The following is a 23,498-nucleotide window of genomic DNA, read 5'->3' on the forward strand; positions in this document are numbered from 1 at the left end:
GAGAGTCACCGTGACTATTTAAAGAGAGTCCTATACGTGGCAAGTCAGAACTCTCCGAAAAGAGTCACGCATACTCTTTTTTTTCTTAGAGTGAAGTGGTGAAGCCATGACGTGATTCTCAATCGCCTGCTCTCCGGCTTTCAAGGGGCATAGGTGGAAACTAAACAGTTCATGGACTGCAATATGAGGGCCCTTCGGTCACCACTAGCGTCGAAATCTAGCATGACCATGAGCCTACACACTAAGCACAAAGACGAGCACGCTCGACTGAGTGCAGTATGGGGCAGGCTTGGCACCCCGCTCATATGATTACATGGGGACACCGCCACCCCCCCCCCTCTTCCCGTGCGCACGCCTACGCTTATGTCTCAGGAGTCACTGTATGCGATGCCTAAACCGAAACACAATTGCGTGTTTGTTTTGCCACGCATCCGTCTGGCGTCATTCACCAAGCGGCCCACTTTAAAACACGTTGCTGCTGACAAAATCACCCTAGCGTATTTAGTTTATTTGCTATACGAAATTGTCATTGTAAGCACTTAAAATAGCACGTCTACGTTTTATAATGCAAATTACGTTTGAATAGGATATGTAGTCGTGCAAGCGACCGTTCCAGATCGATTGCACTTGGTGTTCTCGTAATTGGTCTTTACCTTTCGTGTCATGTACGCTTTGTCATAATGTAAATGATGCGTGACGTGCGTTTAACAAGTAATTAGTTTTATGTCATATTATTAGTATGTTGTCACGCATGTCAAGTAATTCATATAATGCATATCTTTTATGAGATGGTAATACATACACTTAGGTGATTTTTATGGCTACTTGTCACACTATGCAGGCATCTCATTCTTCACACGTCACGTTATTGATACCTTTTCGTGCATTCATGTAACTGAGATGTTCTAATAACCGTCTCATGGTTTCATGCTTTCTGTAAGATTCTATCTCTGTGCCTTTCTATTAAAGTAATACCGCGATTTCTCATGTCGACTGTCTTACATGTAGACCGTGCGAAAGAAGCCTTACTACACAACACCACATGGTAAGATTGCGGAACATATAGCAACTTGTCCTCTTCGCGCGAGCCTTTCACCGTAGGCGAACCGCCTAGTAGCCTAGCTCCGCATTGCATATATTTTCCGAATGATTTCATCTGAATGCATGTGACCCTGCTTCCTGCCATCGTGGTAAGAATTCCAAGTGATTAACTTTTCATAACTCAATTTTTTATTCGGACTGATCAGAAATGACCGACAAGCCAGCGAGATCGGCGTCGCGTGATGGAGGTCGACGGGTCAGCAATCGCTGCCGGCGCAGCTCCTCGTAGCTTTGGCAGAGCGTGATCACCACGGCCACAGTACGAGGGTTCTTGGCGAGCAGCATTGTGAAGGCATCGTCGTCGATGCCTTTCAGAACGTGGCAGATCTTGTTAGACTCAGGCATGGCGGCGTCGGCTTTCTTGCATAAGTCTAGGACGTCTTCTATGTAGCTCATAAAAGACTCACCGGTCTGCTGAGCTCGTTCACGTAAACGTTGTTCGGCTTGCAGTTAACGAACGCCAGGGCTGCCAAACACATCGATGATGGCGGTCTTGAAAGCAGACCACGTGGAGAAATCGGTGACGTGGTTGTTGTACCACAGGTCCGCCACACCCGCGAGGTAGAAAACCAGGTTGCTGAGTTTGCCTGCCTCGTCCCATTTATTGGGTACGCTCACACGCTCGTACATCGCAAGCCAGTCCTCAACGTCGGTCCCATCCGCGCCGGTGAAGATAGGAGGGTCGCGGATGCGGGGGACACCGGGGCATGTGGTCGTTGTGGGAAGAGGCGTTTGCTGAGCAGCGTCTTGAGGCATGGTAGTTGGTAGGGTACGGGATCTCAGCTCCAGGGGCATCGAATGGCAGCAAAACACTCTCCACCAATTTGTTGAGGCGTTTATTGGACGGTAGTCGGCGACGATATGCAATGGCGACAGTCAAGGCGAAACACGGACTCAGAGCGCTAGCACGAAGAGCCAAAGAGGACAACATACCAGAAGGCTATAGAGAGCGCAACCTATTACTCACATCAAAGGCTTCGCTACATATATATATATATATATATATATATATATATATATATATATATATATGTGTATATATATATATATATATATATATATATATGTGTATATATATATATATATATATATATATATATATATATATATATATATATATATATATATATATATATATATATATATGTATATACTGATCGAAGTAATATTGATTTCGCCGATCGAAGAAATCACACGACAAATCGCCGTGAACAAAATGTAAAATGTCCTACAATGATGAGCTTTATTGATGAGCTGTGACAAGAGTTTTCTAGAACATAATTTTCCTGATGTTACACATCAGCCGCATTGGCAGTGGGGGGGGGGAGGGGGGGGAATAAGACACCGTTTCCTGTAACCATTCAATTGGGTCTCAAATTTGCCACGTTTGATAAGGGATCTCGGATGTACTTGCTCTCCCAGTACATGAAGTACCTGCTCCCTACTGAAAAAATCCATATGTCATCTTATGGAAAATATACGGATTCCGTATATTTTCCATATAAAATATATGGATTTTGTGCGGACGTATACGGATGCATACGGAAATTGTACGGAAGATATGGAATGTAACATATGGTACATAAGGAATTCCGTACGGGTGTATGGATATAGTCTTGCGGAACACACGAAATCCGTATCTGTTATATGGACAGACCCATGCGGAGATACGGAATATATGGAAACTATGATACGGAACGTGCGGAAACTGCATGGGCATGCGGAAAGAACAAGCGGAATCCGTATCTGCTATGGAAATGCCCATGTGGCGATAAGGACTATATGGAAAGCATGGTGTTCTGCATAAGGAGCATAGTCGTGCGCAGGGTTTTCCTTCAGGGGGGGGGGCGAACGTTCGTCGTAGCGCCCCCCCTCCCAATTATGTCAGCGCCCCCCCGGGGGGGGCGCCCCCCCCCGTGTCGCCGCGCCTCCTTCCCTATTATGTCAATGTGTGGAACTGACTTTGCCCCCCCCCTCTGAGGTGAATAAGGGGGGCGGCCGCCCCCCCTGCCCGCCCCCTGTACGCACGCCTATGATAAGGAGGACGCATGGGCGCACTGGTGGAATTGAGTGGAACCCATTCGTGTGATACGCATGTGCGGAAAACATTTGTACGGCTGAAGTGAAAATATTTTTAGCGCATAGGCTTCCCTATGAAATATGCAGAATATTTATTTATTTATTTCTGAATACTGCAATATTAAAAGATCATATTAGGGCAATTAAAAAATAAAGATATGCAGGCTTGAATACACAAACAAGGCACATTAATTAATGCAGGAATAAGAATGATATATATGCAAAAGTACAAAACACAAATAGACTTACCAGCACAAAAATATAACCCAATGTGAGTATTCACTCGTTCATAGTCGTCTGTACGGTATGATGTTCATACGTCTACTCACACCCCTCAACACGCACCCATACTCAGACCTACGGCTACTCACACCAATGAGTATTCACGTGGTGTCTACTCCCACCTCTCGACGACTCTTACTCACACCTACTCACACCAATGCCTATTCACTCACGTTAACACTCACGTCTAAACCCACCCGTCAACACTCACTCATGCCTACTCTTATTGATGAATATTAACTCATGTTCATACTCATGCCTACTCCCACCCCTCAACACTCACTCATACTCACACTCATGCCTACTCACACCGATAAATATTCACTCATGTTCATACACACATCTCACATCCCTCGTCACTCACACGTACTCACTCATGTTTATACTCACACCGACTCACACTCATTGATACTCCCTCACATCCATACTGCACACCGACTCACACTCATGAGTAACCACTCATGCTCATACTCAGGTTTGCTTACGCCCCTTGTCACTCACTCGTAATCACACTCACACCTTTCAAATGACTGTGAGTGTGTGTACCCATGAGCATAGGTCGGCAAAAAATGTGGAGCTCACTCAGGCTCACTCACCAAGCATATTTTGCCTTTAGTGCTCACTCGGACTCAGGCTCACCAAAAGTTTTCTAAACCAGACTCACTCGGAATCAGACTCACTGAAATTTTCTCTCAACCGGACTCACTCGGACTCAGATTCACAAAAATATTACTCAGCCTGACTCACTCAGACGCACGGCTCGATCTGAGTCTGAGTCGACTCATTAGTGAGTTTGCCGACCTATGCTTATGAGTGAGTATGCCGAGCTGATTTTCACATCTTCCCTAGGTAAAAGACCTGTATACGCATTGATGGTTGCAAATGATTCAGTTCAACAAAAGTGAGTTTTGTATTCATAAAAATATTTGTCTGTGTTCATGGAGTGGTTACCCAGAAGCTGTACAAGGTGGGCTGAAAGTAACATGTCTTAAAGTAAGTCAATGAAGTTCTTTAGCTGCGGTTAAGCACAGCATGAAATTACTAGTTTAACCCATTGTAGTAGCACATGAACACTGGCAACAAAGACACATTCTCTTTGCCATAAAATGACTCCACAAAAACTTTTTCTTTTGTCATAATTGTGTGTTATTGAACTTCTTGTATTCTCAGTATTAAACCAACAATGACTTCAATCAAAGAAGACCCAGTGGCCTGTAGGCGTTGCTGTTTGGAAAGATTCACATTGAACAAGCACTTTCTCTGAAGTAGTATTAGGCAGTACTTCCTTTATTTTATATATATGTGTACGTCATAAGAACATACTCAGAGTCACCTTATAATATCGCTTGCACACACTTAAGTTCTGCCTAAAAGCCCACATTAAATATGTATCAGAGATCATGATTTAAGGTATACACGTGTAAATTGTTCATAAACTAGTGGTGCTACCTGCGTGTCCTCTTTATATGATGCAATTTTAACTTCTCTGAGACACTGGTCTTAATTAAACACGTTTTTTTACATATTGTGATATGCGTACACACAGTGTTGTACATATATGAATACTTCATGAAACAAATGTATGCAGTTTTTGTTTAAAAGCTTCACTCTCAACCATTTAGTTGCTCAAAAGGGTTTAAGAGCAGACATGTGTTTACATAGTTCAGCCATAAAGGAAGTATTGATGTACTCAGATCTGTAGAAGAGAAAGCTCACTGCTCTCATTAAGAGTGACAATGTTGCACTTCTGATCCTACTACAGTAATACCTTTGTCATCAGCTGGTTATACAGCTGAATAAGTGCCTGATCTTTGTTTTACATGTTGTCGTATGTGCTAATAAGTAAGGATGCTGTTGAAATCTCAAGTGATCAATAACAGATGCGCATCGTCATACCGATGCTCATTATCCCAAACCACATGTCGAGCTTCTTGGTTATCAGTTTTCATGCAAGTTATCAACTAGCCAACTGTAATATACAGAAATATGAAGCAAATTTGCCTCTCTGCTTTACTTTCCTATAGACCCTGAGTGTTGATGCACATGATTAATACCTATTTATACTACAAGGGTACATAAAATGAAACAGAAAATAAAAAGAGGTAAAAGACGAAAGAATTAAAGGCAGGCAGGTTAACCAGGTTGAACTGACTTGCTGCCCTACGGTGGGAGGGAAGGTGATCAGAAAAAGAATTACTCATGAAAGCACAAGGGATGTGTACGCACACATAACCATGTTCATCATTGATGCACCTATGAGGAGTGAGGACTCACGTTCGTACTCACACCTACTCACTCACATTCATACTCACGCCGACTCACTCTGACTGTGTACTTGCTCACGTTCATACTCAGGTTTGCTCATGCCGCTCATAAGAATTTAGATCATGGCTGCGTGGACAGACATGTGCAACACAGAGAGTGCAATAAAGTGAGGACGCTTGAGGTTCACCCTCAAGAGTGGAGCGCAATAGTGTAATCGCGGGGCCCCGAGTGCATCATCATCTCAATTGCTAGACTGGCTTCGGTTCTCGGTGGATGCCTCAACCGTGCCGCAAGGAAACGAACGTCTGTGCGCGTAACATGGGCCATTTCAAACTATCCTAGAATGTCTATACTGCAAGTACAGTTGTGTAATACCCACTACGCTGTAGCTCGTCCTTTTGGAAAGATTGAATTTTCAAACACTCAACATTGTACACTTTCTGTCTCTTTACTTTGTGCCCCTAATTTTTTGTTTAGCTCGGTCACTTTTTGCAGTCTTTATTTTTCAATATTGTCATGTGTATAACGCCAAAAAAGAGAAAAATAACCGGTGTGCAAGCAAACACAGTGCCACACACATATTCTAATATAATGTTTTTGTGGTATTTTGAAGTTTCAGCACTCAACACGCTAACAGAAATAGCAGCTACATCAATGTAAATGAAAAAAAAAATGGCATTAACTGACTAGGACTCGAACCCACATAAACAAGTCGTGATCTCTACGCGCGAGCCTGCTACGCCACCCGCACACTGGTCGTGACTTCTCCCTAATGTAATAGATGAAAGTGTTTACGCTCTATCTGAGAGTGCGTAGTAGGTACAATATGAGATCATACTTATTATTGCGGGCATATATTTTGGGACCGTATCTACGCCTCACACCTTTCTCGTATCGCTCGCGTATGAAAACACGGATGCTTACACACAAGCAATGTAATTTACACAAGCAGTTGAAGCTTCCCCCGAGGCTCACTTGCGATTAATAGTCGGCCATCGCGCGAAACTGGAGTGATGCGCCGTTAACCCTTGCGTCTATAGCTGTGTTCCACTCCGTGGCTGTCTCGCTCGAACACGAATTCAGCGCGGGAAATGAAGCACACGGCAGTGCCGCGCGTAGCGGCGACATCAGCTGATCACGCCGGCTTGCTTCTCTTTGCTTCAACGCAACGAAACATCATGCCTTGCAAGATGACATACTGCATTACGTAAAAGTGTAGTCATCCTGCGATTCACTGAGGACGTACATACAACTATTGTAGAGTTTTGCTTCAGCGGCAAGCATCGACCGTAAAGCCGCACTACTATGTCCGTGCAGGGGCGTAGGCAGAAATTTTTTTCGGGGGGGAGGGGGGCACCTCCTTGATTTGTAGTGGGGGCCGGGCATGCAGGCAGATGTGGTCAAGTGTCATTTTGGGCTCAGTATGCAATGGATGGATGGTGGAACTTTATTAAATATAGTCCTGAGAGACGCGACTAGCGCGCAGTGGGCTTCTCCCACGTTGGGACGGGCAGGCTTAGCCTGACCGCCGCATCGTGGGCTCTCTGGACGGCCCAAAGCTGATCCCCCTTGTTGGGGCTTCTGATGGCGGAGCTCCACTTGGCTGGGTCGGCTTGTTCACAGCCCATTAACGAGGGGCATCGCCAGAGCATATGCTCTAAGTTAGCTATTTCCCCACAAAGGGGACACGAGCTGCTAGTGTAAGTATCCGGGTAAATTTTGTGAAATAAGGCCAGATTTGGATATGAATCAGTCTGCAGGAGTCTAAGCGTCATGGCCTGGGCTCTGTGTAGTTTTATGTGAGGAGGGGGGTAGACCCTCCTGCCTAGGTACAAGTATGCAATAGCAAAAAAAAATTTCGGGGCTACGCCACTGTGTCCGTGGTAGAAGCAGTAGAAACCTGTCGTCTGCTAGAACAAAAAGAAAAAAAAGATCTACTGAAAAACCATTTACCTTGTCTCGTATAAATTTTTCTTCAAGATAAGTCATTATTTTTAAACTATTTTGCCCAATAACATGCATTCTCTAACAATTTCAAACGGCGACGTTTTCTTTTTTTTTTCACGAACAACAATTCAAGCTAGATCCATCCATAGCCGAAGCCAGATGTTGTTTGCCTTTGTTTGCGCGCGTCTCGCGTGTGTTCTCGTCCACAAGAAGCTTCAAGGTAAAAGCATTAAATTTACGTAAGGAAGCTTCGTTCCTCGTTTGTGCGGTGTGCAAAGATTGCGCGCAATTCCCGCTGTTCTTGGAGTGCCGATGAAGTACGAGTCGTTCAAGAAATCAACGAAATGTGCGGGCGCTCGAATGACTCCATGGCTGACGCCCGTGGCCACCTTCTACACGCCAGTGCGAAAGAAACTAAAGGTAAGTGGGACAGCCTAATATGTAAAGTATGCAACTCAGCGCAAGGCTCTGTTACCGCACTCGGACGTGGCGTCGTAAAGGGGCAGCCTTACGCACCTTTGCGAGCGACGGACATTGTGCGCGTTACCGATTCGCTTTCACTACGCTGATCTGAGCGGAGCCATGGCGCATCGGCACGGCCTTACGGGAGCGAATTCGCGACAACTGCGAGAATGTGCATGTTTGTGATGATCGATTTTTTCTTACGTGCATTGCAGTCTGCAGGACGCAAGTGGCGCTTGCTTCGTTCGTTGTTGATAAATCAAAGCCTGCAGCGCCATTTGCTGCTGGGCAGCATTTTGCTCACGTTCTTGGGCTATATAATTTGTAACGTGGCTCAATTCACCTAGCCAACCACTTAAATGGGGATAACGAGCCTACATTCACGGTGAAGTGTTTATTATGCGCTTGAACGCTGGCTTGAGCTAGTTAAACGTAATCGTTTGTTTGCCTTGTGTAGGGAGAGGTGTTAAAAGAATCTGTGTGTGTGTATGCACGTCGCCTTCGCGTGTCAGTAATATTGCACCAGCGAGCATCCACGTTGGATATCTGACGGTTATGAAAACTTGCATGCACAATGTGAGAATTCATATTCTGCCAGCATGTAGTAGAATACATTACGCTGCTGTGTGGCAGTGGTGTGATTATCACAGTGCTGCGAGGTTGCTGATGCAAGGATTTATAGGTACGATGCAGGAGAATTTCTCATCTGACTAGCTCATCAGGCATGTGCGTGTTTTAGCGCAAACAAGACAAGGACAGAAGGTTGACATGTAACGACAGGACCAGCACACAGTTATGTGTTACCCTTCTGTCCGCATCTTGTTTGCACTAGAACACCTATGTTTGCATACTTTTAGCAACAGGCTTTTCTGTTACGCTTTCCTTGCCCAATTTGTGGTACAGTACAGTCGTCAGCAATACGAGTGTAAGCACTGAAATTAGCATTTAAAGGTCAGTGACTAAATGCATAGTAATGAACAGCATAAAGTAAGAATGAGAGACATAAGTAAGAACAATGCGGGACAAGCACAGACCAAATGAAAAATTTATTGCACAAGACCTTGCCTAAATAGCATTAGCCGTACACCTCGTGCACGTGAGGGTCCGACTAGAAAAAACAAGTTACAAAATCAACAGCTTCATTGATTTTGTAACTTGTTTTTTTCTAACTGGACCCTCATTTGCACGAGGTGTGCGGCTAATGTTATTTAGGCAAGGTTCTGCGCAATAAATTTTTCAGATGACAGTCTGTGCTCGTCCTGCATTTTTCTTCCTTCTGTCTCTCGTTCATACTTTGTGCTGTTCATTACTATGCATGCATACCAACTAGCGTACATATCAAAATAAATAAAAGCATATATAAGCATGCTTTTTAGCAAAGCAAACTATGCTATTACATTGAACACCTCACAAAAGACCGCTGCATGCTTACTTTCCACTCATTCAGGTGTGCTTGAAATACATTTCAATTCCTCAGCGCACTGGCAATAACCCTAGTAGCACCAAATGTTGACCATTGTCGCCGCCACATTGAGAAAGTTACGTGAATGTTGTGGCATCATTGCTTGCTGCTAGGGAACACTTCACACTGGGGGCAACATTAACCATTGTTTGAGTTTTATCTTTAAAAAAAAATGTTGGCGTGCCTATAGGGAGCTTACATGGTGGGGGGGGGATATAGGTGGCTATTTTGTTGTCATAGCCAGTCGAGGTGGTAGTCGGGAAAGTGCGCGCGGCAGCAGCTCTCGCTTCAAAGGTTCTGCCGCGATGATGCACTCTGTGGTATATGTTCCCCTTGTATTGTAGCGAGCATATATAGCTACTCTACTGTAGAAGTTGCACCCAAAGTAAAGCAAAGAAGTTGCAGTTGGAGGAAGATGGTTGCTGCGTCTACAACACACCGAAGGGCACACGGTAAACCCTATACATACCATGCATTTTTGACCATGTCGAGCAACAGTCTTTCTCAAAAACTAATAGAGTTATCCGCGTAATACAATAATAATTTTCTTCCAAATTTGGCACTCTTTCAACTGTACCAGATTCATTACAATTTGATTATTATAACTTTTTTCAGTGAACTTTTTACCACTAGGACCTAAATTTTTGGTTAATTTGCATCTTTCAAAATTTGTAACACAAAAACAATGAAGTGCCTAATTTCAATTCTGGTACAGTATTTGTATGCACTTACGCTGAATACAAAGAAAAATAATGAACTGGTTATCTTGAAATACATGGAAAATAATGGTAGCTAAGTAATAAAAAACATAGTTTTAAGTCAATCAAGGTTAAAGTAAGAAAACAGCTGAAAGGGGATCTCTTGCCACAAGCAAAGTTAAACTATTTTATTTAGTACCTGCAAGGTTGGTAATCATTGCCAAAGTCATTTTTTTTTTGTAGTCTTGCTTGCCTTGCTTCTTATGTGACATTAGGAAAATTAAATTTAGCGCAAAATGACACAAGGACGAGAAGGGAGGACAGAACACGTGCGCTAACTTTCAACAAAACGGTTTATTTCAACCGAAGCACGAATATATACAGTGGTGATGCTCAAACGCTACAGCCAGATGTCATGCGCAGAGAAGAACCTTTTTGTCATTCTGATTTTAACAGGAGATGTGCAGAGAAGTGATATTTTCTTATCATAACCTTTTATACCAGCTAAGCGCACCAACCACAAAACTAATGCATGTTCAAAAAATACAATTCTTTTTCTGACAGGGACGGCGTGCTTACACAATCGCTACCCAACTGCGATTTTGGCGGCTTCTACTATTAGTCTCGTTAGTTCATCACGGTTGGTCAATAACACCTTGGTGTTCCCAAAACCCGGGGCGCACCCACAAGCTCTGCAATGCATCGCGAGCCAGCCATCGTTACCCTTCTTCACAAGGCTGAAGTGCTCTCGTAACCTGTCATTTAGACAGCGCCCCGTCTGTCCGACGTACTGCTTTCCGCAAGAGAGGGGAATCTGATACACCACCGTCTCTTTACAGTCCACAAACTGAGTCCTATGTCTTACCTTGCAAACAGAGGCGTTTTGCGGTGCTGGACTACTCAGTCTGCAAATAGAATTAAGTTTAATTGGATTAATTCTGTCTGCAGACTGAGTAGTCCAGCACCGCCAAACGCCTCTGCTTACAGGATAAGACGTAGGACTCAGTTCGTGGACTGTAAAGAGGCGGTGGTGTATCAGATTCCCCTCTCTTGCGGAAAGCAGTACGTCGGACAGACGGGGTGCTGTCTAAATGACAGGTTACGAGAGCACTTCAACCTTGTGAAGAAGGGTAACGATGGCTGGCTCGCAATGCATTGCAGAGCTTGTGGGTGCACCCCAGGTTTTGAGAACAAGGTGTTATTGACTAACCGTGATGAACTAACGAGACTAATAGTAGAAGCCGCCAAAATCGCAAAGTTGGGTAGCAATTGTGTAAGCACGCCGTCCCTGTCAGAAAAAGAATTGTATTTTTTGAACATGCATTAGTTTTGTGGTTGGTGCGCTTAGCTGGTATAAAAGGTTATGATAAGAAAATACCACTTCTCTGCACGTCTCCTGTTAAAATCAGAATGACAAAAAAGTTCTTCTCTGCGCATGACATCTGGCTGTAGCGTTTGAGCATCACCACTGTATATATTCAAGCTTCAGTTGAAATAAACCATTTTGTTGAAAATTAGCGCACGTGTTGTGTCCTCCCTTCTCGTCCTTGTGTCATTTTGCGCTAAATTAAATTTTCCGAATGTCTTACCAACAAGGCCGAATTTCTCCCCTTGTGCAGTTCTTATGTGAGCTGTCGTGCAGCTCTGTTCACAATGTATCGTCGATTGTGGTCAACTTCTTTCAGCAAATTTACTGTGCTTTGGCCAGGCTTCAATCCTAATGATTTCAGAATTTCGGCACGTGCGATACTGCCATCATTAGATGAAAAGAAAGCATCCATCATTGCAATCTTTAAGACTCTGAAGCCTAAACAAAGAGCAAGGACCTTGTGACACAATTTCGATTAGCTCAACACTTACACCACACAGTTTTCATGCGCAGTTCTGTCTAATTGCATCACAAATAATATTGATGCCCATTAGATCGTACCCGTTGTCACCCTGTGCGCGAGTTGCCTTGAAGGACGCTGAAAAGGCTGGATTCAATGACGAAGAGTGTGATGGTTCAGTGTTCGGCACCTCAGTACGTCGCTAGCATTTATTCGCATTTACAAGACAACTGAATTAGTTGCCACGAAATATACTAGGCTTTCTCTTCCCTCAGCATCTCAACTTATCGATTGGCATGACAGACACAAGGTGTAATGAAGCTAGGAGCTAAAAGTGTTTGAATAGACGCGCTCTGAACCACGAATGTGAATAAAGACGCACACAGCATCTCCGGACTGTCTTAGCTGAAAAATCGGGCATGCAGAAAGTTTGCCCACAATTTCAGAAAATGGACTGTAAGCACGGAGTGCATACAAGGGGCTTGTCTTGGGTGCGTGTTCACTCGCTGCTTGCTTTCAGAAAATGAGGTTCTCAGCTACAAAAAAGACTTTCAAAGAAAAGCACGAATATGCAAAATATGGAGAAAGAATACACTTCCCAAATTGCAAACAACAAAAAAGTGATTTTTTAAAAATTTTGCCTTACCCTGTGCCCTTAAAGGAGTACTGACACAAATTTTTTAAATTTTCGTATTGTTGCTCTAAATAAAAATACTGGTGTCGAGAAACCTAAAACGAGTATTGTGGTGCCTGGGAACGCATCGTATATATTTTAAACACCGCTACCTTAAAAAGACACTTTCGGTTTAGATATCGAGGGGGTGGCGTCTCAGTGTCGTTTCATAGCAGTGTGACGTCATGGAGATACAGAAACTCGCGACGTACTAGCAGCAAATCCGTCATCTGCTCGTGGTGCACATAAACAACGATGACTAAATTGTCGTCCAGTGACTCTGACGGTGATTTCTATGATTTAGGCTGCATGCAGGACGCAAAACTCACTAACTTGGGGGAACTGTCTTGACTTGTCGGCATAATGTCCATTGCAGTGGGGCTGGCTTGCAGATGCTCAGCGACGAAAACTTCAATGTCAAATTAAAATATTTTATATGTATTCTCCAACTCCGGTGTGTGGACAGCGTTGACGCTGCATACCGAAGAAACGAAAAATGTCCCTTTTTCGATGTCTCAAAATCGTGTCAGTACTCCTTTAACGAGCACGACAAGACGAAGGAGCTATTTTGAGCAGTGTCGTGGTAAATGGCTCACGCACAAGAACAGTCCCAACAAGCATCATGTCCGTCCTCAGCACTTTCTCGCTGGTAGGTAAACCATGCTTGATATGTACTCAGCAGCACTCTTCTGGAAGGATCCTTAAAATACAACGAAAAAAGCCATCTATGCTCACCCGTTCGCACTTCATGCAGCCGACTGCATCATGTACGTAAACTTGTGGCCACGCGTCGATGCCTCGGACATTTGCGAATTACTTGTCTTATGTTTTGTCGAGCTTTGTCATGCAGCAGCAGTGAAGTCATATAAATGGCTCTAGGCCACAACATTGTGAGAAGTGGCTAGTTACACGAGCCTACGAGAAAAGTTGGGGCTGATAGCGTCGTGGTCATGACATGAGCAAGTTGTAAGGACGCTCTAACTCCCGGTAAATATTAATTTTATCATTGTTTTATTTCATCTGTACAGTAACTAAGTTGCAGAATCAGTGAAGGCCTCGTTAAAAAGGGACCTTACACATGAAGCCACAACGGTCCTGCGTCGTCGCAGCAGAACCTGATACGTTTCGTGTGTAAGTGGACAAAACAGAGCTAACGAAAGCCAAGCATGATTTGCCTACCTAAAAGGAAGCAAGTCGGACATACGTGATGCTTGTCAAGGTTGTCTATGCGCCAGAGCCATCCACGCTGGCACTGTTCTGTTAGCTCCTTCGTCTTGTGCTCGCTGAGGCGCACCTTCGGCATCTTGAAGACGTTGCAACCATCTTTCTGTGACTGTAACTTTGCCGTACTTCGCATGCAACTACTACAACCCACAACTGCATGCGCTTCCCCGATTGCCAGATCAACTGGCTGTGACAACGAAATAGGTGCTACCTCATTGCCACCATTGGTGCAAGCTCCCTATAGAATGCTTCTATGTCTTGCATGTATATCTGTGACAGAAAAACATTATGTAAACTATGCTCATCTCACAAATTGGTTGCAGCACTGTGGAGGCTGCAGGGCGGCTTTGCCAGTAGGAAGGGCGGAAATTCCTGAAGATGTGTTCATCCATGCTGCATCAGCTGCTTGGTGTTTTCATGGCATCTCTGCACACGTGTTGGGTGAGTAAAGTAAGCTGGTAGCAGAACAGGGAAAACGAAAACATGGCAGCACCACTTGAAGCGCGTGCCTTTCACCTTGAATTTATCAGGTTGTCATCGTGCACTGTATAGCCTGTAATTTTTAAAGTGGCATTTCTATTTGCTTTATATTTGCATCCTCATGCTTCGACAGCAATGTACTTGTGACTGTTTTACGTTGTTTCCACAAGGCTTAACAAGTGTGACTAAACGAACTGATCTCAATAATGACAAAACACACCTGATGCTTTGTTCTCAGCGTAACGTGGCTCATAGCTATAGCTGACTTCACCGTTTATTTGTGGCTGATGGTTGTGGGCAAGCAGCAGGCACGACTTTAAATTGAAGCGGGCGGTCATGGCTGCATGGGCTGTGCCATGTTGCTTCGTAACCACAGTTACTGGTGGTTACATATACAGTAAAGGCACGCGACGTACATTCGAAACGAGGTTAACATATCGGATATCACTATGACAAATCATGTGCCAAGCAAATGCAAATGTCTAAAGCATGCCACTTTAAACGGCCCCTAAACCACCCAGAGGTCGAAATTTAGTTGTGGTTTTGCAGTTGTGCATGAGTCTACAACGAACACATAACCGTGAGAATTTTTTGAAACTGTGCCGTAATAGTGGAGTTACACGCGTTTGATGATAGAAAAGAGGCCCTCTCTGGTTTCGCTTTTTCCTTCTCTATGCTTCGTTCGTCAGCTCGTCTCTCTTCCTGGCCGAGTGCTGCTCTTCACCATGCCAGGAGGAAGAGTGGCGAGCAGACAAACAGGCATTGTGGGTGCTGAGCAGATGAAAATGTTGACATCGCGGTAACACTGAGGAGCTGAACACTGCCGAAAGGCCCGGAGAGGAGAAGAGATTGTTTCTAGGAACTTGTAAGGCGCCTGCGGCTCGTAGTGCTGCCACATTTGACGTTGTTGATCGTGACGACATTCGGAACTCGATGCGTGCATTTACTTGAAATGTTAAAAAAATATCAGAGGTGATTTAGAAGTCTATGCAATTACTTATAGAATTATGTTTCGCTGCGAAAACACATGGCTTGCTTCCACCTCATAGCTTCCACCCTGCTGCATCCAGTTTGTGGGACGGAGTATACATATCAACAATAAAAAAAAGATGAAAAATAACTCAGTATCACTAGTCCAATTCCAGCAATCCCAAACCTGTAAATAACTGAACTGCTAGTACTGCTATAACGAAACCCGTTCACATCGAATCAATGGTAATGAAAGTGTCATATTAGGAATAGTTTCGCAGGAAAGCTCAGGAGAAGGCTCTCTTGCTCCTTGAATGCAAAGCAGATACCCTGCTACTGAGACGTGGATAGATATCATCTAGTGGTCACATTACAAGCAGGATGAAATATTCCGTTAAGGTGTTTGCTTGCATGTTATAATGAGAGGGGTGTTTAAACAAAGAAACCGTTGTCACTTTGCTCTGTGTTACTGAAAATTGCTTTGATATGCCTTTTCCTTTTAGGCGAATGGTTTACCTACCCGGTAGCTGTAAGTTGATTTTGGATAACATTATAAACGCTCTTAAAACTTTGTTGACTGTACAGCTAACTTATTTTTAAAATATGTCGTGGTAGGCATGAATGCAGTAGGCAATGTGCTTGATTAATGCGTAATGTGACAAAAATAATAGTACTTAATATTACAGGATGCATACGTTACATGTCTCGAAATGTATGTGATATTGAAAGCATGGTAAAAGTATGTGTACAAGTTTTTGTTTCACTCCAACAAAACATCCAGGCCATACTCACTATGTGGGAACAAACAGCTTCTGCCCTTTTTAACTCATCTCATCTCTTGGTGGTCAAAAGAAGCATCGATACCGCATATCTTTCCTTCGTCAGGCTACCTATCTGAAACACTGAATCCCGTTCATCTTAACTGTGTGCGAGTTGGTCCCTTTTTAATAAGTTTCTGTGTGTGTGGTGGGTGTGTGCATGTGGACGGAGGGGGGTGGCACACCACCTGTCACCCCGTGTGACTTGTAGATTTTCTGTTGTTTGTTCCACAGATACCTCGTAATCTGAAGAAACCAGCAGAATGCATCAGTGTCAGAGTTGGCTCTTGTAGCGCATGCAAGTAAGATATGGTTTGCAGAATCAGTCATTCTGCCACTTGCACGAGAAAGGGCTACAGGAAGTGGTGTTGAACGCACTTGGTTAGCTTTGAATTGAGCAATCTTGAATTTCATTTTCGTACAGCATTACATAAGCTAGACATAACAGGTCTTATAGCGGTACGAAAAACATGCAACGAGCAAGGCTAGAAATACAAAAATTGCACAAGGAGGTTCAACACAAAACTTGGTTCACTTGAAATATTTGGCGTGAGCTCTGCGTGTTTTCCAGCATAGCTCCCCCATTTCACAATTCAGCTCATGCAGACCAGATTGTGTTAAGCAGGACACTCATTTTAACATATTAACATGGCTGAAAGCATGAAACAATTAAAGGGACTGAGAACCAATTCTTGTGGTACTTGTTTTCTTTAGTTCACTGGAAAGCTAACTAGTCACTGTCTTAATCATGGAATAGTGACGCTGAAAGTGCTGTGAAAGAGTTTCAGGATTTTTGGATCTGTGGCTACTATGAAGTTGTCTACACACAACACAGGCGGCAAACAGTGGGTGGTCAACACGACAGTGGCACGAGTTTATGCACTGCAGTTTGGTGCACATGCGTGCGTTCCGCATGCGTGTGCCACGGCTCGATATGTCTCACTAGTTGCCACGAAGCCAACGCTGCTTCTCAGCCTCAACTCCTTTGCCTAGTAAGCAGCACAGAATAGGACGGGGATAGGTAATAATATAATACAGTGTAATTTTGAGCACTAATTATGGTGCACAATAAAGCATCAAACTATGTACAACAAACAGAACGACTCGATAACACATCATCAGGCATCTTCTGCTAGGATGCATGGCATTCTAGAATGGCTTTTTGTACACTGTTCAGATGTAACATTTTGCCTCTAGGGGCCTGTAAGGTACTTTTAAATAAATAAAAATAAATAAATACTGTTTTTTTTACCTTTAAACGCAATTTAAAAATGTAATCTCTCTCAAATTGCGAAAAGCATGCCCTGCAATTCACAGTCTTTTTATTTCCGCCAGGATCTAATCACACATTCTGGCCAGTTGTCGGTCCCTTTAATGATTAATAAATCTTTGCATATTTTTCAGTATAGTACCACCATCAGTGTCAACATAAGCCATTTCATAAAGAAGCCGTCCAGAGCATCCAGTTAGGGTTGTGGTTGTGCTGGATGAGCTTTTTTTACATACAGTGCATAGTGAACTAACACCTTCAAAGTCAAGCGCAGCTTCAAAACAGAAGAACTAAAATAGAGGTTGTAAATGCAGGGCCTTAACTTTAAGAAGGGATGCCTCAATGTGCCTTCTGGAAAATAGGACTGTTTTCTTTTGCTGTAGAAATTCGGACATCATAATTTACAATTCTAAAGACCTCATCTACGACCTTGTGCAGGTTGATCATAAGCAGAAAACCAGAAGCGGCAGTGGTCTCCAGAAGAGACCCAAGGACCCCAAGCTCTCTGTGACACAAACAGGAAGGGCACTGTGGTGCATTGAAAACCTGTGCCAGTAGTGCATTACCAGTGCACTATGCTGCTGTTTCATCAAGGAGAAAGGAGGTGACCACCCCCAGAGGAACTTCATGCTCTACAGTGTGAGTGCCTGGATGGTTTCGTTTTTGTCCTGTCACACGTGCTGAATAGTGGGTGAGATTCAGCCGGGGTGGCTAGAGGAATAGGGGTTACAAGTGTGGTAATTTCTCTAGCCAGGTAGTGTCGGCTTTTGCACCAGTGCTGTTAGTGGCCCCAAGTGGTGCAGCTGTTCAGAAGTTTCAAAATGGTTGTGGCTGCCGCCACAGATTACTGTAGCTTTGTCACCTCAGTAAATGTTCAGATGCATCAGGAAAAACTCGCTATGTTACTTTCTTCTAGAGCTGCCAGCATTTTGCATTATACTCGAGTTGTTCCGGGCGTAAGAGCACAAATGAGCCTAGCATAGATTAAATGCTGAAATTTTACTCACGGGAGGCCCTGCATGTATGCTTGGCATTGTTATCATAATCACCTTGGTTGGGTCAGCGCGTATAGTGAAAAACTGGGTATCCGTTGCATCATGGATGCTACATAATCCATTGATCACATCCAGTGAATCAGATGCAGTGGCATACTGGTCAACCGGTCTCATTACAGATAAAGGAGGTGTAAATGGGCATTATTTGCAAAAGAAACCATATCAGTACATTCATTGAATAAACCCGGTACAGCACGGACCGCTTATAACAAGTTGCCAGAGTCGCAAATATCTGCACTATAAGTGGTACTGCCCTGTAAACAAAACAACATTTGTGAAAGGCTGTACATCTGAAAAACATGACCAACAGGCACCCGCATGATTCCGACTATCCAGGCATGCAACTTGGGCGTAAATGTGCCAATGTTGAAAGGTTAACGTCTGCGGACCTGCAGTGTCGACATAGTGAACGCGGAAACAAGAAAACAAAAACAAAGAGTGCCGTAGCGGAAAGCCGCCGACTGACTTTTCAGACCTGATTTATGCAGACTACGCTGTGGTACCACACTGGCCAGAAACTATACGTTGAACGGCTATTGAAATTCCGGGCGCAATGTCCAAAAAACAGTGGCAACCGTGAACCACCAATCTAGTGTTGCACATGCACTCCCTAGTTTTCAGTGAAGATTTAAGTCACTCCTGAATGCAACAACTGCAAAACGTTTCATTGACTCGGCACCAAACCGCAACCTTGATCGTCCGCAGGCACTAACGACTAGGTAGCTAGTGCTCGTTAGGCCTAGCGTGCGGGAGTTTGCCCCAGACAACACGGCTATCGGGCGTAGAAGATGTCGCACTCCTGACCTAAACAGTGCGCAGCAGGTGTGAAACAAAATTCAGGTCCGCGATCAGAAAAGTCACGCCAACTATCCTGAAAGAGTCTTCCAAGCTTGTAAGTCCACCTGCTGGTGGCAAAGGCAAAAGCTCAGTTGTGTCTTAAAACATTGTCACTTGCTGGGGAATAGAGGTCGCACGCACAGTATCTCGCTCTACGATGAGACTACCGTAAAAACCGGAATATGGGTCGACCCCCCAAACTTTGAATCTCCAAAAAAGAAATTTTAAAAAATCGCAAAGTATCGCGGCGCACCCTTACCTTGATAAATATGCGACACAACCAGCTGCACTGTGGTGACATTTCTTTTTATTTGGACACTGATAGTTAAACGCCAGAAGGCCACAAAGTGCTGTCACTCAGACTTGTCCGAACTTGAGTCGGATGACACCTGCTTGTCACTAGTAACGTCCCAGAGTGCATCGTCCTCCGTTCCATTCAATGCGTTGCTGATGCAGCATTTGCGAAAAGACTTGCGCACCATCTCTTCCGGGAGAGATTTCCATGCTGACGACACCCAGCCAAAAACGGTCGCGAGAAGTGGACGTCGTAGGCAGCCAGCGGGGGTCTTGGGATTGTCGCCCAGCATCCACTCATTGTAGAGCTCGCGCACGCGATCTTTAAAGGGTTTGTTGAGCACTACGTCCAGTGGATGGAGGATTGATGTTAGTCCCCCAGGGATCACGACAAGATCCGTCTTGCCATCGGACAGGGCTCCCTTTACAGTGGCCGTGAGGTGGCCTCGAAATGAGTCGAGGACCAACATGCTCGGTCGCTGAAAAAGCGCACCGGGTCGCCGATTCCACACGAGCTGGATCCATTCGAGCATGAGGGACTCATTCATGAACCCTTTTTCGTTCGCTCTCACAATCACATCCCGAGGAAAGTCTTCTCTCGGTAGCTCTTTTCTCTTGAAACTGATATAAGGGGGCAGCTTCTTTCCATTGGCTGTGCACGCAAGCATTACTGTAAATCGCGAATGCTCGTTGCCTGTTGTCAAGAGCTTCACTTGCTTTGATCCTTTAGCGGTCACAGTCGTGTTCGAGGGCATATCAAACCAGATCGGAGTTTCGTCAGCGTTGCCCATGTGTCCCATCATGTAGCAACGCTGTCGACGAAGCTGTATGACGAAGCGCTGATACTCGACCAGCTTGTGATCGAAATCTTCGGGCAGTTTTTGGCACACGGAAGTATGCCGCCGCAGCGCAAAGCCCTTCCGCTTCATAAATCAGCGCACCCGCGATGGCGAGCCCTTGAATTGTGCCCTCGTGAGCCTAGAGTCGCGCGCTATCTCGAGAGCTTTCACGCGGACGCACTCCGCTGTCACGGGTAACGACCTTGCACGCAGCTCCCAGACGAACTCGGCGAGTAGCGTTTCCAGTTTAGGGTGCACTGCAGTCCGTCCACGAAACGAAGTTTTTCGTTGGTTGCTGCAGGATGTGATGCGCTGCTTTTGGCTCCTCCAGTATCAGACGCTTTTCTCCGATGCACCGAATTCCCGTTCCGCCAGGGGGTATGAGTTAGCACAATATGCAACGTGAAATGGATGCCTTTTATTTCCCCCTGGCAAACAGCGCTCAAACTAAAGTGTAATGTCAATTCGATCTCAACACCTTGTCAATAAGTTGTGCCGTCTGCAGCCACATTCAGCGTGTTTCTAGCTATGTTTTCTTTTCAAGTGTGCAAGGGTAGAAAAGGTACCGTCGCGTGCATATGTCGTAGTAAACTACAATGAAAGCTTTACAGCCATCTCATGGAGAAGTGTAAACATAAGTCAGCTCGGCCGCAATGCAAGCACATTATGCGGTGAAGCATACTAAAATTCAGAAGGGGCCGCTGTGACGGGACATAGTGTGCATCTAAAAAGAAAGTTCCCGTTTTGCTAGAAAAACTTTCGCGGGCCCCCGAAATGGCTTTGTGGACTCACATTTGAGAACCACTGACCTGGATAAAAGGCAGTGTATATAGAGGCAAATGCAAAGGCATTGAAGATGACGAAATGGGGTGCTTCCTTTTTTTTTTGCAATTTTTGTGATATGTGCTGTGCATTTTGCGGTGCAGTTCATGGAAAGCTCAGCGAACATAGGCCTTATAAACAAACGTTGCCTGTGTTGAGCCTGATTCTTTAGTTATAATCATGGCAGCCATTGTTAAAGTTGCACTTTGCAACTTTATTGTTCCTTAATATGTTTGTTCTCTTGAAGCTTTTATCCTGCATAATGATGCTCTGAAGTCTGATTTAATTTTTCTCCCAAACAAAAAGTGAGATCATTATGTGGCACTTAATAAACAGTCACTTAATTTTACTCCACCTTTTACATTTTAGATATCAGTGCTTAAAATGCGATGAGCCTACTGTATGAGTCATGACTTTAGCACTATTTCAAATAGCACATCTACTTAACTCTCCCGTTGGCAATTAATATGTCTTTCTGCTCACGTAGCATTGACTTCTGGCCTATTTCAGATGCTTTTGAATGCCACATGGAGAAGTGTGGAAGGCGTTCCTCCATGGCAGAGCGGTGACCGGGGCGTGAGCTGACACCTGGCAGACAAGCTGGATGTCATTGCAACTGGTGGCGGAAGGAGAAGACGACAAGATGCTCGTGTGGTTGTGCGTGCCAGGACTTGATTGCGTTTTTTCTCAGACTATTTTACTTGTACACATGTAAAATAAATATTGTTTGCTCAATTTGAGATATCAGAAACTATTGTACAAGTCAGTTTTCGCCTTACAGAAGATAGTTTTTAGTATCCCCAAATGGACGGTACGAAATCCTAATGGGATCCGATGCGGAAACCAAATATATTAAAACCGCATCATGCAGTTTCCGCATGACCACAATTCCGCATGGCCATCCATATCATACGGCATCCGTAATACCATATTTCCATATATATGGACGCCGTATATACGGAGCTTTTGATGCGGAAACCATATATATGGATCGTGCGGATCCGTATCATGCGGATCCGTACCATGCGGATCCGTACCATGCGGATCCGTAATACCATAATTCTGTATGTACGGATCCGTATCTTCCGTACATACGAAATTTTTCACTAGGGCTGGCAAGAAATGATTTCTGTAAGTAGGGCGCACATTTGTATGCTGTATCTGGATATCTTTTTTGTATTTTGACGGTGCCGTGTTCAGTAATCGACATAGCAGAGCCAGACCCATACCTGTCTAAGAAGGTACTTCGCCAGAAATCAGTCTTAGACTTGAAACGCATTGATATATAAGAATGAAGTGCCGCCACGAAATAAGACGAAAACACTGAGGACGCACCAACACTGAGGACGCATCTTCTCAGTGCCTTCGTCTTATTTCGTGGAGCCGTTTCATTTTTTATGAATTCAAGCCAACTCGCTCAATTATCTGTCCTACTTAACTGCATTGATGTCATGTATGGTGATGCGGCATAGCAAGTCAGCATCACCTTCTTTTATTATCCACCCAAGTCTTCTATTGGAGTAAGGGGAGAGTACCGCAAAAATAGTTTATGTGAGTCATCAAAACAAACGTGGCAATACAGAGCCAACAAAACGGCAATTGAAAAGTCTCGTCGAAGGCAATACAAAATCTCAACAGAACATGTGCGGGGCAAGTTAAGTTTAAATAAGGGGTGAGAATAACCGCTTAAACTATTTGCTCTGTCAGTTGATCGCGCTCTTGTGCAACGATGGACAGGAACGACCTGTAAAATGCGGCGATAGTCCCACGAAGCCACTGTACAATTAAATGTTCAACGATCCTCCGGAATCGCAATGAAGGAAGATTAGAATATTGCTCAGCTTGTTTGGCAAGTTGTGATATAGTTTGTGAAACGCACGCTGGAGTGAAATTGTGTGCCCAGGTGACAAAGAGGGGATATTAACAGAACAAGATTTATTGCCGCCGATAATAGTGCGGCAGTGTGCTACAAAGTTTTAACTTGCGCAGCCCGAGTGTAAAGAGCTTCATGTATTTGATAGAGGTTTAAATCTTTAACGAATATTGCTACGTGCGTCGTAACGTCGACGAAGACAGCAGCCGGCGTGTTCCA

General features: G+C 44.3%; 1 protein-coding gene across 1 annotated transcript; it reads left to right on the forward strand.

Annotated features, from left to right (window-relative positions):
• Positions 1–7,663: 7,663 nt before the first annotated feature.
• Positions 7,664–22,107, forward strand: LOC119399437 (uncharacterized). The gene is made up of 5 exons (XM_049417696.1): positions 7,664–8,094; positions 14,346–14,463; positions 15,975–16,000; positions 17,998–18,198; positions 21,917–22,107. The coding sequence occupies exons 1-4, from the start codon at positions 7,987–7,989 to the stop codon at positions 18,115–18,117; spliced, it is 372 nt and encodes a 123-aa protein (XP_049273653.1). The 5' UTR covers positions 7,664–7,986; the 3' UTR covers positions 18,118–18,198; positions 21,917–22,107.
• Positions 22,108–23,498: the final 1,391 nt, after the last annotated feature.

The sequence above is a fragment of the Rhipicephalus sanguineus genome, chromosome 7 (assembly GCF_013339695.2).
Source record: "Rhipicephalus sanguineus isolate Rsan-2018 chromosome 7, BIME_Rsan_1.4, whole genome shotgun sequence".
NCBI classification, from domain to species: domain Eukaryota; kingdom Metazoa; phylum Arthropoda; class Arachnida; order Ixodida; family Ixodidae; genus Rhipicephalus; species Rhipicephalus sanguineus.

Coding starts and splice junctions, on each gene's coding strand:
- LOC119399437 (XM_049417696.1), top strand. CDS start 7,987: ATGAAGTACGAGTCGTTCAAGAAATCAACGAAATGTGCGGGCGCTCGA. Junction 14,464..15,974: donor CATCTCTGCACACGTGTTGG/GTGAGTAAAGTA, acceptor TTTTCCTTTTAG/GCGAATGGTTTACCTACCCG. Junction 16,001..17,997: donor GGTTTACCTACCCGGTAGCT/GTAAGTTGATTT, acceptor GACCTTGTGCAG/GTTGATCATAAGCAGAAAAC.